The sequence below is a fragment of the Staurois parvus genome, unplaced genomic scaffold, assembly GCF_062004578.1.
Source record: "Staurois parvus isolate SC_StPar_1 unplaced genomic scaffold, SC_StPar_1.0 ptg001095l, whole genome shotgun sequence".
Classification (NCBI taxonomy): domain Eukaryota; kingdom Metazoa; phylum Chordata; class Amphibia; order Anura; family Ranidae; genus Staurois; species Staurois parvus.
Genome location: NW_028318891.1, coordinates 1423855 through 1445627, shown reverse-complemented (window position 1 = coordinate 1445627; position 21773 = coordinate 1423855). Strand labels below are relative to the sequence as shown.

Below are 21773 nucleotides of genomic sequence, written 5' to 3'. Positions count from 1 at the left end.
CCATATATAACCTATATTACACCCCCTTCCCTAGACCCCAGATATAACCCAGATTACACCCCCTTCCCTGGCCTCAATACCCCCAGATTACACCCCCCTTCTCTGAACCCTGTACCCCAGATATAACCCAGATTACACACCTTTCCATGCACCCCAGATATAACCAAGATTACACGCCCCCCATCCCTGTACCCCATATATAACCCATATTACACACCCTTCCCTGTGCCCCAGATATAACCTATATTATTCCCTGCTCCCTGTACCCCAGATTACACCCCGTACCCCAGATATTACCCAGATCACACCCCCCCTTTCCTGCACCATGTACCCCAGATATAATCCATATTACACCCCCACTTTCCTGTACCCCAGATATAACCCAGATTACACCCCCTTCCTGGTCTCTGGACCCCAGATATAGCCCAGATTACACCCCCTTCCCTGGTCTCTGGATCCCAGATATAGCCCAGATTACACCCCCTTCCCTGGCCTCTGTACTCCATATATAACCTAGATTACCCCCCCCATTCCCTGGTCTATGTACCCCATATATAACCCAGATTACACCCCCTTCCCTGGTCTCTGTACCCCAGATATAACCCAGATTAGCCCCCTTCCCTGGTCTCTGTACCCCAGATATAACTCAATTACACCCTTGTTCCCTGGTCTCTGTACCCCAGACATAATCCAGATTACTCCCCCCTTTCCTGCTCCTTATACTCCAGTTGTTTCCCCGGTTTTTCCCCTCACCCCTGGGGCCCTGGTACTAACATGTAATAATTTCTACTGAATTTTGTAACCACAGAAATTTCTGGAACTCCAAAAGAGGCGCTCTGAGTTACAGGAGGAGATCAGCCGGCAACAGAGGAGGCAGAGGCGTAAGAGAGGTGAGGTGTGGATTGGCTAGGGCTAGGACAAGGGGTGGGCAGAAGGGGCAGCTGCTCTGAGTACAACAGAGCAAGCAGGGCAGATAATTGACACAGAGCATGTAAACCCATTTTATGGCATGTATTAACATTGTGTGAGGCAGCGCAGTTCTGCATCCTTGCCCTAGGCACTAGATGAACCTGTCACAGTGCTACGATGGGCTGCACCATATTCCTGGGGGACGGACAGGGGGCAGTGAGCACAGTGCTCCCTCCCATGCGACAGCTCTGCCCCGTGCGACATCATGGCTTTAAACCCTACGCATCAGCCCTCCATTGCTAACCCCCCGCTCCCGTGACAACTAACCATCATTGCTTCAAACCCCCTCCCATCCTCCCCCCTTCCCTTGTGACAGCTGTCTATCATTGCTCTCCCCTTCCACGCGACAGCTGTCCATTGCTCCAACAGCCCCCCTACCCCTCCTGAGGACTGTGTAAATTTTCACTATATCTTTGTTATTAGGGAAAAGAAAGGCCAGTAGTAAAGAAGCTCCTGAGAAGGTTGAAAGGTAAATGGTGCATTGCTGTTAGTTTGGATTGTGACCACCTGTTTCTGGAATACTAATATTGCATGTTTTGTATTTCCAGCTCAACACCAGAGAAGGTCCCAGCTCTGGATACCCTTCAGAAATACTTTGGGATCAATGACCACCTTAATCCACCTGTGTGTCAGAAGGTGCTGAAGAAGGTAGGTTTTCTTTGGAAATCTTAAGGAAAAGGTAAGGGAGGTCTGGGTTTGGTGAAGGTCTGGAGATGGTGGGGGAGGTCTGGGCTTGGTGAAAGTCTGGAGAAGGTGGGGGAGGTCTGGGCTTGGTGAAGGTCTGGAGAAGGTGGGGGAGGTCTGGGCTTGGTGAAACTTTTGAAATTGAAAAGTATGCACTTGGTGGAGGTCTACAGGGGAGCGTCTTGGCTTGGTGGTTTGTAGAAGTTGGATAAAGTCTGGGCTTAGTGGAGGTCTGGTGAAGGTGATGATATGGAGTAGTTGTAGGTTTGTGTTTGGCAGAGGCCTGGAGAAGGTGGGGGAGATTTGTACTTGGTGGAAGTCTGGAGGAACTCAGTGGAGCCTATGTTGTGTGATAGTCTAAGGTGGCTTAGGTCACTGGAATCTTGGTATAGTGAAGGTCCAGGCTTGATGGAGGTTTAGGAAAGGTGAGTTGACTCCTCGATTTTGTAGAATATGAGTGAGCTTTGGGATTGGTGGATGTCTGGAGAGTTTGAGTGAGATTTAAGCATGGTGGAAGTCTGAAAAAATTGGGAAAGGTCTGGGCTTGGTGCAGGTCTAGAGAAAGTGAGGTTCTAAGCTGTGTGGTAACTTGGATAAGGTGTAGATATGACTAAAGTCGATGAGAATTTGGCACAGTGAGGGTCCAGACTTGATGGAGGTATGGGCAAGGTTGCGTTGTGCACTTGCAGTTCTAGAGAAGGTGGGCAAGGTTTTTGGCAGAGGTCTGGAGAAGGTGGGTTCTTGGTTGATTGGGGTTTTCAGACCTCCACCTAGTGTGTCTTAGGCTGGCCATACACTATACAATTTTCTGTTCAATTTCTGCCCAATTTTCTTTAGATTTACCTTCAACTGTGTAGTGCAAGAGCCTGCCTAATTGGATACAATTGAAAGTGTTGTTTAGGTTTGACCTCATATTATGTGGTTTTTGGTAAATCTAAAGCAATTTTCTAAAGAAAATTGTATAGTGTATGGCCAGCCTTATCCACCTTCTCCACGCCTCCATCTGACGTGATTTAACCATTTTCTCCAGACCTTCAGTTAGCCCAGACATCACCAATCTAGTGTGAGAATCCTGAAAGGAAAGCTGCTGTTCTCTGGCCCGGGGCTTGTTCCAAGCATTCATGTCTGAGGGAAAGTGAACAGATTGTGCCAAACTGTTCCAGAAGAATATACAGGTTGTAAGTTAGAGAATGGCAGCTAAGGCTGCTCACACAGGCGTTTTGGTGTCTGGTTGGTTCCCTATAATTTTCTTTTGAGGGGAAGGGGCTCATGACTTGGTTGAGGATGGCTCCTCTCAGCAGCTGCTTGGCTTCCCACAGGATATATGGCCTTTCCTGATGTACACCTTCTCATTGCAGTCCCGTCTGGAGCAGAGCTTGGATCTCTCAGTACAGAGGGGTGACGTTGAAGAAGCAGAACAGATAAGTGACCAACTGGCCACCCGAGATGTAAGTAAAATGTATTTCTTCTTGGATGTCATTTAATATAAATGTGTCATATAAAACCTCTGCAGAACGAATGGGTACCATAAACTATGTACAAGGGGTCTGAGACCACAATAACCGCATGTTGTGTTTGTCCTTACCTGTTTGGTGTCTTTTCTTTTCCACTTCAGAAACCAAAATAACTGTACCAGTCACAGTTGGTAATCTTGCATATCTCTGAATATTAATAGTTTCATAATCTGGACAAATTTCAGGTGTCGACTACCCAACAAACTGGGCCAGCCAGATTTGTTACTGCCATGGCTCATCTGTATTATGTCCATTCAGCGAGCAGAGAAGTGTATTAAGAGTATGATGGGGAACAGTATGTACAAAAGAGTGTGGAGAGTGTAGTGATGGGCAGTACATACAGGAGAGGAGTGTATAACTAGATAAGACTTAAAGTGGAAATTTAGTCAGAACATTAAGTCCTGCTAGATCACTTTTCTGTATGTATAGCAATGTAAAACATTACAAATAAGTGCCTATACTATTCAAAATCCAAAAATGCACTGTCTTACCTTGCTCTGCACATGCTCATATGCTCTCCATCTTTTGGCACTGAGGCTGATCTGCTGGCAGACTAATTTACTGCTGCTCAAGAGCGCTGGGCTTCAGCAAAATGGCAGCCTCTGCAAGAAGAAACAGGAATAATGCTGAAGGCAATTTACAGCACACTAATTTCAGTAGCATAGTTATTAATGTGGAATGTATAATGTATGTTCCTTGCTAAAGAACTTTTTTTTTATCAAGTTGTTATGGGTGAAGTTTTGCTATAGGTCTCATGCACACTAGAAAATCTAAAAACTGCTTTAGAAAAGCTGGACAAAAAAACGCTAATGTTTTAGCGGTTTTTGGCAGCGTTTAGCAATGTTTAGCCTACTTTGTAAGCTATGTTTAGTAGCTTCAGAATTAAGAAGCTGGGCTGTTGTGGAGGAGAAGGCCAGGAAGCAGACGCCCTGTCCTTAACAATGGATGAGTCATCAGCTGTCAGTGGGGCTCCCTGCTGACACCTGAATGTAAAAGAAAAACATTGCTGCCAATGAAAATGAAATGTAAAAATACGGCGCCAAAATGTAAAAAAAAAAAAAGGACCCCCCCCCCAAAAAAAGAAATCCGTACCAGGCTCTTATCTGAGCATGCAGCCCGGCAGGTCAACCATAGCAAGCCACATGACCTCTACATGGGGACGGGAGCTTTGCGGCAGGGCCCCCCTCAGCATTTTGTCCCCATGTTGTATGAGGACAAGGGCCTCTTCCCCACAACCCTGGCCAGTGGTTGTGTGGGTCTGTAGGTGGGGGGCTTATCTACATGTGGAAAACCCCCCCATGTGGGTGAGAATTGGGTACATAGTACCCCTACTCATTCAACAAAAAAATTTAAAACGTAAATAAAAACACAATACAAGTTTTTGACAAGCCCTTTATTAAAAAATCAAAAAAAATGTCCCCTGGTGTAGAGCCATCATCAATCACGGCGACCCGAAAAAAGGAAAAAAAAACCTCCGGTCCCGACGTAGGCCACCGCTGTCTGACAGCTTTTAAATAACTAAGGGGTGGGAACATCACTGGGAGACCCCACCCCCTTGTGACATCACCGACCCAGCATGCCCCTTGTCGGTGATGTTAGGCGAGTTTAGTAGAGTTTAGGAGCTGTCTGCGTTTTTTCTGCCAAAATGCTGCTCTTCCTGGACACACTGGCCCTGGGTTTTTGTTGTCCTGCTAGTAAATGCTACTGCTACTAAAAGCTTTTAAACATTTATATGTGCATGGATGGCCGTTTGAAAGCAGTAAAAAAAAAAAAAGGCTGTTGCCTCTAAAAGTGGCTGCAAAAATGCCCTGTGTGCATGAGGTCTTAGTGTCATTGTATAAAAACTATCAACAAAATTTCAATTTTCATTCCCAGAATTGTGCAATACATAATTAACACAATCACACAATAATTTAAAAACAGTGATATACACATAAAACCTGTATAAAAGAGTCCATGCAATTATTCAAAATAACCAATTACTCTGATTTATATAGTGATTGATTCAGCTGTACCACCACCCTAAGATATTAACGGTTTCATAGCCTAAAGCTGTCCATAGATTAAATTATTTCCAACATTCCTGTTTGACAGAAGTCAATGGTTAGATCGACTTCTGTTGAGCGAGAATGACCATACATGGATTGAAATTTGACCAGCCACCGCTGAACCAGCCAAATTTCGTTACTTCTATGGCCAGATTATCTGTGCGGGCTTTCATTGTCTTGTAACTCCTCCCAGATGGCAGGAGGGTTAACAGACAATGGGGTTGATTTACTAAAGGCAAACAGACTGTGTACTTTGCAAGTGCAGTTGTGCTCATTCTCTCCAGAGCTTAGTGAATGTGGTAAAGCTTCACTTTGTAAAGAATACCCAATCAGGTGCAAGGGAAATATTAATAATAATAAAAAAAAACCCAGCAGTTTTTTCTTGCTAGATTTAGATGGTGGAAATCAGCAGAGCTTCATCACATTGACTAAACTCTGGGGAAAATTAGTGCAACTACACTTGCAACATGCACGGTTTTTGTCTTTAGAAAATCAACCCACCCTGACCAGGATGAGAAGGATCCTTCACTTTTTTTATTGCTCTTTTCTCACAAGAAATATGATAAATATCTTTCAGAGTAGGAAACTGTGTACTAGTAATTCTGTAAGGGACTTCAGCTGTACTGCTGCTGTACTAAACCTTGATGGCCTAAGTGGACAGAATCTATTGTACTGCAGTAGACGGACACTAATAAATTCTTTACTGTGACTTTTTCCAAGATTTGTAAAAAAAGATCAACTTCTCACTGCTGTGTTCATCTTCTATGTGGCATAATTTGAAATATGAATGCCAAGATATTTAAAGGGAGAAACTCTTCTGAATAGGCTCCTCTATAATTAAAAGTGACTCTATTAGATGCTGTCTGTTCCTCTTAAATCCACAGCAACTTCTTTTTGTCTTTGTTATAATAAGATTTAGATTATTTGTAGCGGACAACTGAACAACATTCCTGACCTGTCTGTAAGCTATTTCACTATTCTTGATGAGACCCATAACAGCTCTATCATCCACAAATTTTATAGTTGTATTGTTGGAGAGCAGGCAGTCCAGAGTGAACTTTAAAGGATGAGGTCACATCCCTGTGGTGCACCAATATTGATGGAAAGAGTGGAAGATGAAATTGACGCTTTCTGGCTGATTGGTACTAGTCAGACAAAAAGTCTAAAGAAGAGAGCTGGAAACATATCCATGGGGCGCACCAATATTTATGGAAAGACAAATCATATGCCAAAGACTAATGCCTGATAGCTTAGAAATAAATTTCTGAGTACTATAGTGTTAAAAGAAGAACTATAATCAATAAAATAAATGCTAGCATATGTATTTGGCTCATCTTAATGCTTTGATATTGTATGAAGTACATATAGGCAGTATGTACAGGAGAAAACCTTGGAGGGTATAAGCAGAACAAAACCTTGGTGGGTATAAGCAAGAGAAAACCTTGGCGGGTATATTCAGGAGAAAACCTTGGCGGGTATATTCAGGAGAAAACCTTGGCGGGTATATTCAGGAGAAAACCTTGGCGGGTATATGCAGGAGAAAACCTTGGCGGGTATATGCAGGAGAAAACCTTGGCAGGTATATGCAGGAGAGGAGTGCAGAACCTATGATAGTGGGCAGTATATGCAGGAAAGGTGGTGGGGGTGTATGACAGAGGACACTATGTGCAGTTTTGTGGAGAGTTTTACAGAGGCCAGTACAGCAGGGGAGTGCAGGGAGTATGACAGCAGGCAGTATACAAGGGAGAGGAGTGTGGACAATATGTACAGGAAATGAGTGTGGAGGGTATGAAGGCTTAATAGTATGAGTAGGGAAGGAATATAGAGGATATGACTAGTGGCAGAATGTACAGGAGAGGAGTGTGGAGGGTATGTGCAGGGAAAGGAGTGTAAAATGTATGATAGTAGACAGTACGTGCAGAAGAGGAGTGCGTAGAGTATGACAGAAGGCAGTATTTTAAAAAAAGGTAGGTATGTGAAGGGTGTGACATGGATGTGGAGGCAGAAGAGGAATGTGACATGTATGACAGAGGGTATTCTATACAGGAAAGGTGTGTGTGGACAGCGAGCAGTAAAGGTTAGGAGTTTGGCAGGTACGACAGAGGGCAGTGTGTTTATACCCAAAGGGCAAGACAGTGGCCAATAATATACAGGAGTGGAATGCAAAGGCTATGATGGGGTAGGAGAGGTGTGCATCGAGTATGACAGAGGGTAGTTTATGCAGGAAAGGAATGTAGAGGATATAGCAGAGCTCAGTATATGCTGCAGAGGAGTGAGGAGGGTATGACAACAGGCAGAATGGGCAGGAGAGGAGTGCAGAAAGTATGACAGAGGACAGTATGAGCTGGGGAGGATTTCAGAGAGTATGACAGAGGACAGTATGAGCTGGGGAGGATTTCAGAGAGTATGACAGAGGACAGTATGAGCTGGGGAGGATTTCAGAGAGTATGACAGAGGACAGTATGAGCAGGAGAGAAATGTGAAGGGTATAAAGACAGAATGTGCAGGAGAGTAGTGCAGAGGGATATGACAGAGGACAGTGTGTCAAGGAGAGGCATGCTGTCCATATTGATACTTTAGCCTCAGTGGAACTGTGCTTCTTCCTGCTGCTGCAGGTGTCACACAGCCCAGTAGCGGGGAGGTTTGAAGCTGTGTGATTGAAGTTTGATGGGGAATAACCGTCACTAGTTACCCGTCAAGTTTGCTCCCCTTGTGATTGACAGCAGGCAGTGGGTGGATCCTTAGCCAGTGGCTAGCCTGCTATTGGCTATAGAATCCACCCACTGTCTATCAATCACAAGGAGAGAGCAGACCTGAGATCAAAGATTAGTGTCACAGCTTAGTTTGCAAGGAGGCTGTAGGCTGTGAAGGCAGCAGCATCATTAACATCCAGTGACAGATGGGAAGGAGGTAACCATGGTAAACATACTGCTCTGCTACGCTGTGTACAGAGACTGGCACTCTGCCTGTCTCTGTAAGACAGTTTAGAGTAAGTCTTAATTACCTCCAGTTTTTTGTTATCTACAAACTGTAGGCAACTATTTTTTAATCTGGCGCATTAATGGCAGCTCTTTGTACAAGTGGTGCTATAAAGAACTGCATTAATCTGCAGCGTGTGTTGGTAAAGTTACAGAAGCAGGCAGCAGGGATTTTCAGATCTGGCACAGGCCATTTTAAAAGCCAGAAAAGTGTCGGTAGGAATTGATTGAATTCATCTTTATAGACTATATTCCTCATATAGTCTTGTATATCCCAGTATATGCTAAGTTTTTGTGTTGTACCTATTTATCTCCATCAGAGGTACAGCAGCTTGGAATGTGTGACTTTGTTCCATCGTAGTCCTTGTATACGGCTCTTGCATAAAGCCTTGCAGTCAATGTTGGCTGACGGGTGGTAGTGTACATTATGTTTGTCCAGGCTTTTGTAGCATTTGTCTTTTTATGCTGCTCTGTCTCATAGGTGACACTCATGTTAATGCAGCGTGTGTTGCGTCAGTAATTGCTATCACTAAATTAGAGGCCTCATACATGATAGTCGTGTTAATGATAGGCTGGCAGCCACATTGAGCTGAGGAAGGAGAGAAGTGCCTCTAAGTGCAGCTGCACTTAGAGGCGCTTCTTCTTCTCTCCTTACTACACAGAGTCTGCTACAGTACTGCATGGAGCTTGCCCTAAGTGCCACAAGGACCCCCCCTTATCCAAGTCGCCCGGACTATTTCTAAATACTACTAGACTTTTCGGACTTTGGTCCAGTATTTGCACTGATTATCATTACTTCTATTGCAAACATTGAGCTGAGGAGCTTGCTCTTGTCAATTGTGGAACTGCGATCCTGGTAGTCATGTGTGGGAGTGTGCCAGGTTCTGTGCTCTTACTATTGGAGAGCTGCTTTGTTTTTTGTAAGATCAGTCCAGTGTATAGGAAATATGCACCTTTCAGCCATAACATTATGAATGCTCACCTAATATTGAGTAGGTCCCCCTTTTGCTGCCAAAACAGCCCCGACCCTTTGAGGCGTGGACTCCAAAGTAACCTCCACATGAATGGAAGGACCCAAGTTTTCACAGCAAAACATTGCCCAAGGTATCACTCTGCCGGCTTGCCTTCTTCCCATAGTGCATGCCAGTGCCATCTTTTCCCCAAGTAAGTGACTCATATGTCATTCACATGATGTAAAAGAAAACATAATTCATCAGATCACATATGGCTTCTTCTTTGCATGATAGAACTTTACCTTGCATTTTTGTATGGCACAGCAAACTGTGTTCACAGTGATTTTTGAAAGTATTCCTAAGCCCATGCAGTGATGTCCATCACAGAATGATGCCGGTTTTTACTACAGTGCCGTCTAAGGGCCCAAAGATCATGAGCAGCTATGATTGCATTTTGTCCTTGTCCCTTGCACACAGAGATTTCTCCAGATTCTCAGACTCTTTCGATGATTAAATATATAATCTACAGCAGTGTTTCTCAACCTTTTTCCAGTTGGGGCACCCTTGAAAAGTATTTTCAGTCACGAGGCACCCCTGTCCAAGGCTTGGTTCACGTTACTGTGTGTCGCGGAATGCACGCGAAATCTCACTCATTTCTCACGCGCAAACAAATGCTCTGCTCTTTAGGGGTACCCCCATACATTGGCAAACGCAGGGTGTTTTTGGTGTGGTGCAGTTTTAAAATTAAGGACAGGGATGACTTTCCCTGCATTTCTGTGAGTAAGGCAGCCCATTGAAATGAATGGGCTGCCCTACACACAGCCACACAGATGTGAACCAAGGGCCTGTTCACCTGTGAGGTTGGAGGGCGGTAAAACCACGCAATTGAGCTGCTTTTACCACCCCAACTGCTCCCCTTTAGCTGCAGAAACAGCAGCTGGGGATATACACATGCTGTTGCCACAGCTGGAAGTATACCTCCAGGTGAATGGGGTTGAACTACAACCACCCGGCAACTGTGTGGGCATTGCACGCAGTTGTGGTGATTGATGCTGCTTTTTACGGGGTTTAACTAGGTGGTGAGGAGGCAACATATTGCCTCTTTACCACCTGTCAAATGCCTCTGAAAAGTGATCTGAGCATGGATTGCTTTTCAGAGGAGCAGCAGTCTTTGCTGCTATTACGAACCAGTCCTAAAAAAACAGTTCTGAAAGGACAGGAATAAGGGGTCGAAATTAAAAGTAAAATACATATACTCACATATAAAAACACACACAAACAAACACACACACATATGTATGTACGTACACACATACATACACACAGGCACATGTATACAGCATTATGAAAAGTTACAGTATCTCAGCTTCCAGCACACAGCCAGGTACTGCATTCTAGGGGGAAGCAGAGAGCACAGAAGACACTCCCCTTCCCTTTCACTTTGCTGAGCGGTGTCACGGCTCCCAGGGCCGACGTACAGTGCTGCTGGGGATCGGGAGCTCGGGCACAAGTGACAGACATTCTCCCTACGGCACCCCTGAAGATCTCTGGCGACACCCTGGTTGAAAAAGGCTGATCTACAGTATATATCAAAGTCTTTACAATTTTATGTTGAGGAACGTTATTCTTGTAGTTATTTAGACGCAGCTTTTCAGATTGGTGAACCTCCGCTTATGCTTACTTCTAAGAAAATCTGGGCTTGATTTACTAAAACTGAAGAGTGTAAAATGTGGTGCATCTCTGCATAGAAACCAGTTAGCTTCCAGTTTTTATTGTGAAAGCTTAATTGAACAAACTGAAGCTGATTGGCTGCCATGCACAGCTGGACCTGATTTTGCACTCTCCAGGTTTAGGCTGCTTTCACTCTGCTCCATTGCAAAAAACGCATATGCATTTTTACTGCATTTATATTTTTATCCTGGACAGTCTGACTGAACAAAGCATATCCCACAGGTACGCTGTGTTTTTGGTGTTTTTTTAAATTGAACAAACATGCACCAAAATTGCAGCAAGCAGGATTTTTAAAAACTCAACTGAATTGCAATAGACCAGTGTGAAGAACTCAATAGGATTTAACCACTTCCCGCCCGCCATATAGTAATAAGACGGATGAAAGGTGGTTCTCTCGTTCTGGGAGGACGTCATTCTCATCGTGCATGTGCAGCTCCCGGAGCGCGCGGCGATCAGCAGTGCGCTGTGTCCCTTGGACACAGCGGATCACCAATCCACAGAGCTGAAGATGTCATGTGATCAGCTGTGTCCAATCACAGCTGATCACATGTAAACGGAAATGCCGGTTGTTTGCATTTCTCTCCTCACAAGCTGTCACGCTGACAGCTCGAGAGGAGAGCCTGTAATCGGCATTCCGCGGAGGGGACATCTACACTGATCATCAAAGCACTGATGATCAGTGTAGCCCCAGCAGTGCCATCTGTCAGTGTCCATCAGTGCCACATCAATGTTACATATCAGTGCCTACCAGTGCACATCAATGCCACATATCAGTGCCAACTATCAGTGCCAGTCAGTGCCGCCTTTCAATGCCCATCAGTGCCACCTACCAGTGCCTCCTCATCAGTGCTCATCACTGCAGCCTCATTAGTGCACATCAGTGAAGGAGAAAAATCACTTATTTACAATTTTTTTTAACAAAAACTAAGAAAAAAACTTTTTTTCCCAAAATTTTCAGTGGTTTTTGGTTTAAGAAAAAATAAAAAAGCCAGAGTTGATTAAATATCACCAAAATAAAGCTCTATCTGTCACAAAAAAAGATAAAAATTTCATATGGGTACAGTGTTGCATGACCACACAATTGTCGTTCGAAGTGCAACAGCACTGAAAGCTGGAAATTGGCCTGGGCAGGAAGGGGGTATAAGTGCCCTGTAGGCTTGTGGTTAAAGGGATGTTTTTTGTCCACTTTTATTTATTTATTTATTTTTTACTGAACACTGATCAGTGTGAAAGCAGCCTTAGCAAATCCACAACCTCTGGTTCTCTGAGATGCTCTTTATACCCAGCAATATTACTGACCTGTTGCCAATTAACCTAATTAGTTTCAAAATGTTCTTCCTGCTCGTTCTTGTTTTGCCAGCTTTTTGTTGCCCTGTCCCAACTCTTTTGAGACGTGTTGGTGCCATCAGTTTCAATATCACCTTATTTTTTCCTACCGTGATACATTTTCTCAGTTTAAACATTTGTTATGTTTCTATTCTTTTATTGTGAATAAAATATGGGTTTATGAGATTTGCTGATCATTGCATTCTGTTTTTCATGTAGATTTTACACAGCATTCCAACATATTTTTGGAATTGTCTTTTATTTATATATCTACCCAAATACTGTGACTACTGACTTTTAATAAAAGGACACTAGCTTGTCCAGGGATCTAGCGCCATTCTCACCTGGGCTGGCTCTCCACGTGTTTTTGGTCCCCAGCGCTAGCATTTTTAGTGTCGGAAACCAGCTGTCTTGTGGCTTCCTATTTGGCTTCCCGCTATCACGCTGTGTAAATGGTCCTGCAGCTTTTTGGGACCTCTGATGTGTCCCAGAAGGTTGTTGGCAGTGGGGGGGGGGAGGGAGTTATGTGTGGATTTTTGATGGCATCACTTAGGCGATTGCAGCGGGAGTGGGTACCTGAGGAAACTAGGTACCCGCTCCCCCCACAAAAAAGTTCCAAAGGCAGCGCCCACCATAGATGCCCTATTCTAAGACTTCAAAACAGGCTTCAGCTTTTCCTCTACCCAGACCACACTCCTCTAACACATTTCACCTACTCAACAGTCGTTAAGGACCTCAACGACTAAGCCTGGAGTGGGTGAAATGCATTAGAGGGGTGTGGTCTTGGCGAAGAAAAAGCTGAAGCCTGTTTTAATGTCTTAAAATCGGATGGCTTTGGTGTGTGCTCCTATCTTCTGCTTGTCTATCCATTCAGGCGAGATGGGCCCCTTTTTGGAGCTGCACCCATCGGTGTGTGTGGAATCACCAGACTGAAAACATTGGAGCTTTGAAAGGTGCTCTTACTTTATATTAGTTTATATTGTTGTAGCTTTTCAATGGCTCTGGATGGGGATGAACATTCTGTTCTTTGGCCCATTACCTCCCAGCCTGTAATTTCAGTATTTGGCTATCTTTTTTGGTATACTGGTTCGCCTCACACTTCTTGAGTCTAATGGACACTTGCTTCTCTAAGCAGGTTCTGATCTCTTCTCAGATTGAGTAACTGAGATCTCAGGCAGGACATGACTGCTGGGCTGTAAACACATTTTGGCTTGCTCTTTGATCGACTGGAGACCTGCTGGTTCCTGCAGGCCTGGAGAGCTGTTGTGTGACCAGAAAAAAGAGAACAAGAGATGGAGGAATAGGAAAACTTCATAAGGCCGGGTTTTCTGCCCACCACAGAGGGTGGGGTATTTGTCGAGCCACTGTGATGTGACAACGGTAGAATGAAATGTTATCAATTTTCATCCATGTGAAATGTGTCAGGCTCATCAGGGTAATCTACCAGCAGTTGTTTTATGGTCTCCATCTGCCAACAGCAAGCTCTGCGACTTAGCAACTGTTGTACGGAAATGTCAAACCTTCCAAATTCTGTAAATCTCTGAATGTTATTAGTGTCTCTTTCACATAACACTTGTAAGATGTCTGTGAGCGACTAGATCATATTCCCGTTGATCTTCACAAGACACAGGTAGGAGTTTTGTTTTTTTTTAAGTCTGGAGGACAAGTGTGACATTACCAGATTAAATCTATAATTAGCCTGGTATGGGAACAGAAATCTGGCCCTGGAGACCTCACAGACAACCTGAGGTAATGCTTTCCCACACACCTTTAGAGGCGGTTGTCTGTCCACTACTGTGACCTGTCTGTCATCACAGTGAGTCCTGTACTGCCCACAGTGATTCTATTCCACCAGCTCTCATCTGATCTTGACTCCTCTTACATCAGATCTGATGGCTTCCATCAGATTTCAGGCAGGCCCTTGCACTACACAGTTTATGGTAGATTCAGAATAAATTGTACAATCAGATTGTATAGTGTTTGGTCAGCTTTATAAAGAGTAATTTTTAAGTGCTCTGAGGCAGCAGAAATATTTCTGAACTGAAGTAGCGCTAAAAGGGTAGCAAGGGATCCACACAAATCAACTGAAACCACCGACAACAACTAGAGGTCAATGCAATGGTGAGTCCAGCAAGAGAGTGAGACAAGGCTATGATCCGCAGCTCAGATTTAGGGAGAGAGCTGTGGAACATACAAAGGAAACAAAAAGGCCAAGGTGCTGGATCAGTGATTTTCATCAACATTTATTAACCAAAACATATCCAAACTTATACTTGGGCAATTTATAAGCAGCTCAGAGGATGGGGGTGGACATCCACTGGACACAGCAGGGCAATGGGAGACCACTGAGCCCAGATGATGGTGAGCCAGGCTGCCGGAAAACCAAGCTTTTTGCAGCGTCTGTGGCAGTTCTCTCTAACCCTCAATGCTACAGCCAATGTTATGGAGAGGAGGGGGCGGGCATGTGTTTCAGGGCTCCACCACTTTGTCAACGTTGAATTCAAATGAGGTTAGACCTGTCTGCCCTTATTACGGATCCCCAACAATGTCTGCTTGCTGCACCACCTTCCTCTTCCTGCATGCTTCCCTTCAGCTCCATCCCATACCTCCCTTTACAATGCCATACCACCCACCTCTACCACCATCACGCTCCTCTACCACCCCCTGCTGACCTCCTCCCCTCCTCCTTTCCCCATCACTCACAATCTGCCCTTCTCATTCCTCCTTTTCACCCACCTCCCTGTTCTGCTTTCTACCTCTCCCTCCACCCTATTCATTTTGCTTCTTCTTCATTCCAACTTTCTCCATACTGTACCAGTGTTTTCCCACCCTGTCCTCATGCTGCACATCACATGCTGCTGTCCTGCTTCACCCAATTTCCACCCTCTTGCTCTACCCAATCCCACATCCTCCCTCTGCTATTCTATTCCCTAGAGACCTCCCTTTTAAAGCGTTTTATATAGGTTTCTGTTAAATAAACTGACTTTATTTTTTGATTGGTGTATAAAATGCCGTAAAAGCTACTCATGTAAAAGATTTGTTTGTTGAAATTCTTGGCATTAGAACTGCACCAAGAACAACTGCGCCAAGTTTTGAAAGCAAAATACAAGCGCGAAGGGTGGTATCCTGGCTATGGGGTTCACTTTGAGTTACTCCTGATGATGGGAAATGAACGCTACATATACACCCTGTTCCAAATTTATTATGAAAATGATATTTTTCTCATTTACCTAAATAATTGATGTAAATAACAGTCAGCATAATTCTCATGTTATCAACTATTAAGAGTACAATTCACATTTTATTGAACAAACCTCCTAAGTACAGTATTTTTTTTAAACATAAACTTCCAATGCACTGTTCCAAATTATTCCTCACCGTAAGTTTCAAAATACTTTATAGGTTGTAAAGAACTGAAAATTGTCATTTGTTGTGTTTGCAGCATATTTACTGAAATCAAAAGCTATTTCAATCAAACTTTTAACAACATTTTAACTTTTTAAACATTTTAACAGGTCACGTTACATTTTAACATAGGACCCCTTATTTGATAGCAGCTTCACAAGTCTTGCATCCATTGAACTTGTGAGTTTTTGGACAGTTTCTACTTAAATTTGTTTGCAATATGTCAGAATAGCCTCCCAGAGCTGGTGTTTGAATGTAAACTTCCTCCCACCCTCATAGATCTTTTGCTTGAGGATGCTCCAAAGGTTCTCAATAGGATTGAGGTCCGGGGAGGATGGAGGCCACACCATGACTTTCTCTCCTTTTATCCCCATAGCAGCCATTGATGCAGAGGTATTCTTTGCAGCATGAGATGGTGCATTGTCATGCATGAAGATGATTTTATTACGGAAAGCATAGTTCTTCCTTCTGTACCAGGGAAGAAAGTAGTCAGTCATAAACTCCACATACTTTGCAGAGGTCATCTTTATACCTTTGGGGACCCTAAAGGGGCCGACCAGCTCTGTTCCCATGATACCGCCCAAAAACATGACTTCACCACCGCCTTGCTGATGTCGCAGCCTTGTTGGAACAAGGTGGCCGTCCACCAACCATCCACTACTCCATCCATCTGGACCATCCAGGGTTGCACGGCACTCATCAGTGAACAGGACTGTTTGAAAATTAGTCTTGTATTTTTCTGCCTAATGCAGCCGTTTCTGCTTGTGAGCATTGGTTAGTGGTGGCCGAATAGGTTTATGCGCAGTTGCAAGACTCTGGAGTACTCTACACCTTGATGTCCTTTTCTGCTTGTGAGCATTGGTTAGTGGTGACCGAATAGGTTTATGCACAGTTGCAAGACTCTGGAGTACTCTACACCTTGATGTCCGTGGGACTCCAGAGGCACCGGCAGCTTCAAATATCTGTTTGCTGCTATGTAATGGTATTTTAGCAGCTGCTCTCTTGATCCGATGCATGGATCTGGCAGAAATCTTCCTCAATGTGTATTTATCTGTACAAATCCATCTGTGCTCTGAATCAGCCACAAATCTTTTAATAGTGCGATGATCACGGTTACGTTTTCGTGAAATATCTAATATTTTCATACCTCGTCCAAGGCATCGAACTATTTCACTCTTTTCTCCAGCAGAGAGATCCTTTTTCTTCCCCATATTGCTTGAAAATGGTTCTCTGCTTAATAATGTGGAACACCCTCCTAGTAATTTTTCCTTAAATTGGGCTCACCTGCCAATCTAATTATCACAGGTGTCCGAGATTGTTTTCAGTGATCAAAAGAGCCCTGACACACAATGCCATCCATGAGTTAAACTGAAAAACAAAATATTTAATCTTTGTGACACTTAAATAGAATTTGCATAATAATTTGGAACAGGGTGTAATGGTCATATGTCCATTGTGTCAACCTTGCAGTGTCCTCTGACAGACACACAGTTTCTGCGAAAAGGAGAGCTGTACAGCATCACTTTCCTCCTGAAGATGCAAGAACTGGAACAGGCTGATAAAACCTTTGCTCTGGGGCAAGGCTCCCACGCTGCTCTAATCCCGTTCCTGTCCTAATAGGTGAAACTAATTTCTGATGTCTAACATTTCTAAGCCCTTAAATAGCATCTTGGAAGCTGCAGCTTTGATGGAGGTGGAAAAGAGCCAGAGGAACAAATAACCTAGCTCGTCATGGATCCATCCTCAGGCTTCTGTGCCTTGGGACTTGGAAGCATATGGCCAGCTTGACAGCTAACCAGGCCTGACTCAGGCCCAGGAGATGCCCCGACCCTCTTGACGCTTGCTGTGACCTTGCAAACTCTCCGATCCTCACTTGGCAGTGTGACTCATCTCTGACAGATTACACATGGGTCAGTGTTTAAGGAGTAGCGTGTTATCGCAGCACACAGCAGTGCATTGTTTGCCCGGGGTCCAGATTAAGCATCTGAACGGTAAATCTGTGCACAAAGCTTTATCCCCCCTGACCAAACACCCTGGATCAGCGATTGAGTCTGAAACATCCCACGCCGAATGTTTGTTTATTTATCACTGTAAAGCTTGGTTAATTACACGCGCTGATTACAAGCTGCCGGTTCAGGGGTTTCCAGCGGAACGGTGTGCAGACAAAGAGGTGAGTCCTTCTTGCACACGGCCAGCACATTTCTAGAGTCTGCACTTGTGGAAGGGAGATTGGCCTTTTGCTGGTTATTACAGATGTCTGTCCACTGTGCAGTCCTTACATATTTAAATGAGCATGTTTCCAGGACAGGAAATTAGCATTTTGTAATTCAGTGGAGTATGTACTGACACCCAGCAGTACATGTGCAGGTCACTTATTTTATGAGAGTGTAGGGTCCTGGACTTGCCCAATCTTCTTCTGATTTACACTTCTCTCTACTTGCAAGCAAGGCATAAACAATAGTGCTGAGCCAGTCCTACCCTGTCCTGTCTGAGGATATGTGTGTGGGTAAATTGCCAGGGTCATACAACCTCTGATTGTGCAATAACAACATCTGATAACGTAGACGAGAACTCGTTTTCATTTCCATGTTGCTTCTGCTTCACAGGCAGAGATTTGGCTTCTACAAGACTCATTAACACAAGACAATGCTCGGTTTATACTGTACTGCAGTCAAATTAATCAGCATGTTTTCTCTTTTAATTAAAACCATTTTAGTAAATTAAAGCCCACAGCAAAACACATATATAATTTGTTTGTAATTAGCTCTTAATTGGTGGTAGTTGAAGCTTAGCACCCTTGGTTTCTTTCTTCCTGATTGCCATTTTATTAGCAGGCTAGTCATTAATTAATCTTTTTTTTTCTAATTAGCTTATAAAACTGTTGATGGCACATTATTGTAAATGTGATTTTAAGTTCAAAGCGTGTTAATAAGCTTTCTTACTTAGAAGAAGAGAGATAAAGAAATTGCTGAAAACATCACAGTTATTGTGCTCCAAACTCTTGTGGAATGATTGAGAGACGAGCGAAGCACACGCGTGGATCTGGAGGTTGTGTGAAGATGCGTCCGTAGTGGCGGGCACTTCCCAGATTGGTACGATCCGTGTTGGCTCACCAAAGGAATTCTTTACTGATCTATAAAGTGTAGAAGTAATTTTTCTGCTCATCTTTTTCAAACAAAGATGGTGAATAGTTTGTGTGCACTCCAAATGATCATTTTCTTTTTGAAAGTGATGGAGAGTTGGGCTCTTTTTCTGCCTCTCTAGAGGTTGGGTGCTGCCTTCTTTCGACTCTATGGAGGATGGGTGCTGACTCTCAATTCTGCATGTCTGAAGGATGGATTCTGATTGTTCTTTTTCTGACTTTCTGTGGGATGGGCATTGACTGCCCTTTTCAGTCTTTCTAGAGGATAGTCTTGTTAGCCCTTTTCTGACTCTAAAAGATGGAAGCTGACTGAGTGAGCACTTGCTGCACAATTCTACCTTTCTGGAGTTTGGGCAGTGACTGCCCTCTCTGCTTTTCAGGAGAGTGGGCACTGTCCACTTCTACCTCCTTTGAAGAGTGGGCACTGACTGCCCTTTGTTCTCTTTCTGGAGAATGGGTGCTGACCGCCCTCTTTTGCCTCTGTGGAGGGTGGGCACTGATTGCCCTCACCTGAGCTTCCCAAGCATGTGCAGCAATAACTGATTGCCCACCTCTACCTCCCTGGTGGGTGGGCACCAACTGTCCTCTCTCTGCAGAATGGATGCTGATTATCCTCCTGTTTCTCTGGAGTAGGGGTGCTGTCTGTCCTCTTCTGTCTCTCTGAAGCATTTTTGCTGACTGCCCTCTTCTGATCTCTAGGATGGACACTGATTGCCCTCTTCTGCCGTTCTGGAGAATGGGTGCTGACTGCTCTTTTCTGCCTTTCTGAATAGTGAGGGCTGACTGCTCTTTTCTGCCTCTCTGGAGGAGTTGGGTCAACTGTCCTCCCTTTCTCTCTAGAGGATGTGTGCTGGCTGCCATCTTTCTGCCTCATTGGAAAGCGGTAGCCAACTGCTCTCTTCTATTTGAAGGATGTATGGACTAACCTCTTCTGACTTCCTGGAAGATGGCTGCTGACTGCCCTCTTTTGTCTCTGTGAAGGATTGGTGGCTGATTACCCTCATTTGACTCTGAAAGATTGGTGCTGAGTGCCATTCTCTGACTCTCGAGAAGATAGGTGCTGACTGTGTTCTGCCTGTCTGAAGGGTAGGTGCAGACCGCCCTCTCCTACCACTCTGGAGGGTGGGCACTGACTACCCTCTTCTGTCTCTCTGGTGGATGGGCACAGATTGCCCTCTCCTGCCTTTCTGAAAGGTAGGCGTTGACTGCATTCTTCAGCCTGAGGATGGCATTGATTACTGCCTTCTACATCTCTGGATGGTGGGCATTACCTGCCCTCTGCAGCCTTTCTGAAAAGTGTGCACTGACTGCCCTCTTCCACCTCTCTGGAGAATGGATGCTGTCTGCCCTCTTTTGAATCTTTGGTGATTGGGTGCTAAGTGCCCTCATCTGACAGAAGATGGGTGCTTACTGCCTTTTGCCAGAGTGCCAACTGCCCTTTTTCTGGTTTTCTGGAAGATGTTGAATGCCCTCTTCTAACTGCCTCTTTCCTTATCCTGTAGGATGGGTTTTGACTGCCCTGTTTTAACCCTGCAGGATAGGGGCAGACTCCACCCTTTATCTGTCTAGAGCAGTGGTTCTCAACCTTCCTAATGCCGCGACCCTTTAATACAGTTCCTCATGTTGCGGTGACCCCCAACCATAAAATTATTTTCGTTGCTACTTCATAACTGTAATTTTTGCAGTGGGAGGAGTGGTACCGCATCATTGGTGTCAGTGGGAGGAATAGTGCCCCATCATTGGTGTCAGTGGGAGGAATAGTGCCCCATCGTTGGTGTCAGTGTGGGAGGAATAGTGCCCCATCGTTGGTGTCAGTGGGAGGGGGGGGAATAGTGCCCCATCGATGGTGTCTGTGGGGGGGAATAGTGTCCCATCGTTAGTGTCAGTGGGGGGGGGGAATAGTGTCCCATAGTTGGTGTCAGTGGGGGGGGGGGAATAGTGCCCCATCGTTGGTGTCAGTGGGGGGGGGAATAGTGCCCCATCGGTGTCAGTGGGGGGGGAAGTGTCCCATCGTTGGTGTCAGTGGGGGGAGGAATAGTGCCCCATCGTTGGTGTCAGTGGGGGGAGGAATAGTGCCCCATCGTTGGTGTCAGTGGAGGGACGAATAGTGCCCCATCGTTGGTGTCAGTGGGGGGACGAATAGTGCCCCGTCGTTGGTGTCTGTGTGTGTGGGGGGACGAATAGTGCCCCATCGTTGGTGTCAGTGTGTGTGTGGGGGGGGGGAATAGTGCCCCATCGTTGGTGTCGGGGGGGAGGGGGAATAGTGCCACATCGTTGGTGTAAGTAGGAGGAATAGTGCTTCATCATTGGTATCGGGGAGGAATAGTGCCCCATTGTTGGTATCAGTGGGAGGAATAGTGCCCCATCGTTGGTGTCAGTGGGAGGAATAGTGCCCCATCGTTGGTGTCAGTGAGAGGAATAGTGCCTTATCGTTGGTGTCAGTGTGGGAGGAATAGTGCCCCATCGTTGGTGTCAGTGTGGGAGGAATAGTGCCCCATCGTTGGAGTCAGTGTGGGAGGAATAGTGCCCCATCGTTGGTGTCAGTGTGGGAGGAATAGTGCCCCATCGTTGGGTGTCAGTGGGGGGGGGAATAGTGCCCCTTCGTTGGTGTCAGTGGGGGGGGGGGGATAGTGCCCCATCGTTGATGTCAGTGGGGGGAGGAATAGTGCCCCATCGTTGGTGTCAGTGGGGGGGGATAGTGCCCCATCGTTGGTGTTAGTGGGGGGGGGGGGGAATAGTGCCCCATCGTTGGTGTCAGTGGGGGGGGCATAGTGCCCCTTCGTTGGTGTCAGTGGGGGGGGGGATAGTGCCCCATCGTTGGTGTCAGTGGGGGGAGGAATAGTGCCCCATCGTTGGTGTCAGTGGGGGGAGGAATAATGCCCCATCGTTGGTGTCAGTGGGGGGAGGAATAGTGCCCCATCGTTGGTGTCAGTGGGGGGAGGAATAGTGCCCCATCGTTGGTGTCAGTGGGGGGAGGAATAGTGCCCCATCGTTGGTGTCAGTGGGGGGGGGATAGTGCCCCA

General features: G+C 45.3%; 1 protein-coding gene across 1 annotated transcript in view; it reads left to right on the top strand.

The window, feature by feature from the left end:
* The window catches only part of FAM204A (family with sequence similarity 204 member A), a 41491-nt gene that overhangs the window by 3536 nt on the left and 16182 nt on the right, over positions 1-21773 (top strand). Inside the window, exons 2-5 of the mRNA XM_089658799.1 lie at positions 809-890; positions 1393-1438; positions 1518-1617; positions 3012-3101. Coding sequence (XP_089514925.1) covers positions 809-890; positions 1393-1438; positions 1518-1617; positions 3012-3101 — 318 coding nt within the window. The remainder of the gene's footprint in view (positions 1-808; positions 891-1392; positions 1439-1517; positions 1618-3011; positions 3102-21773) is intronic.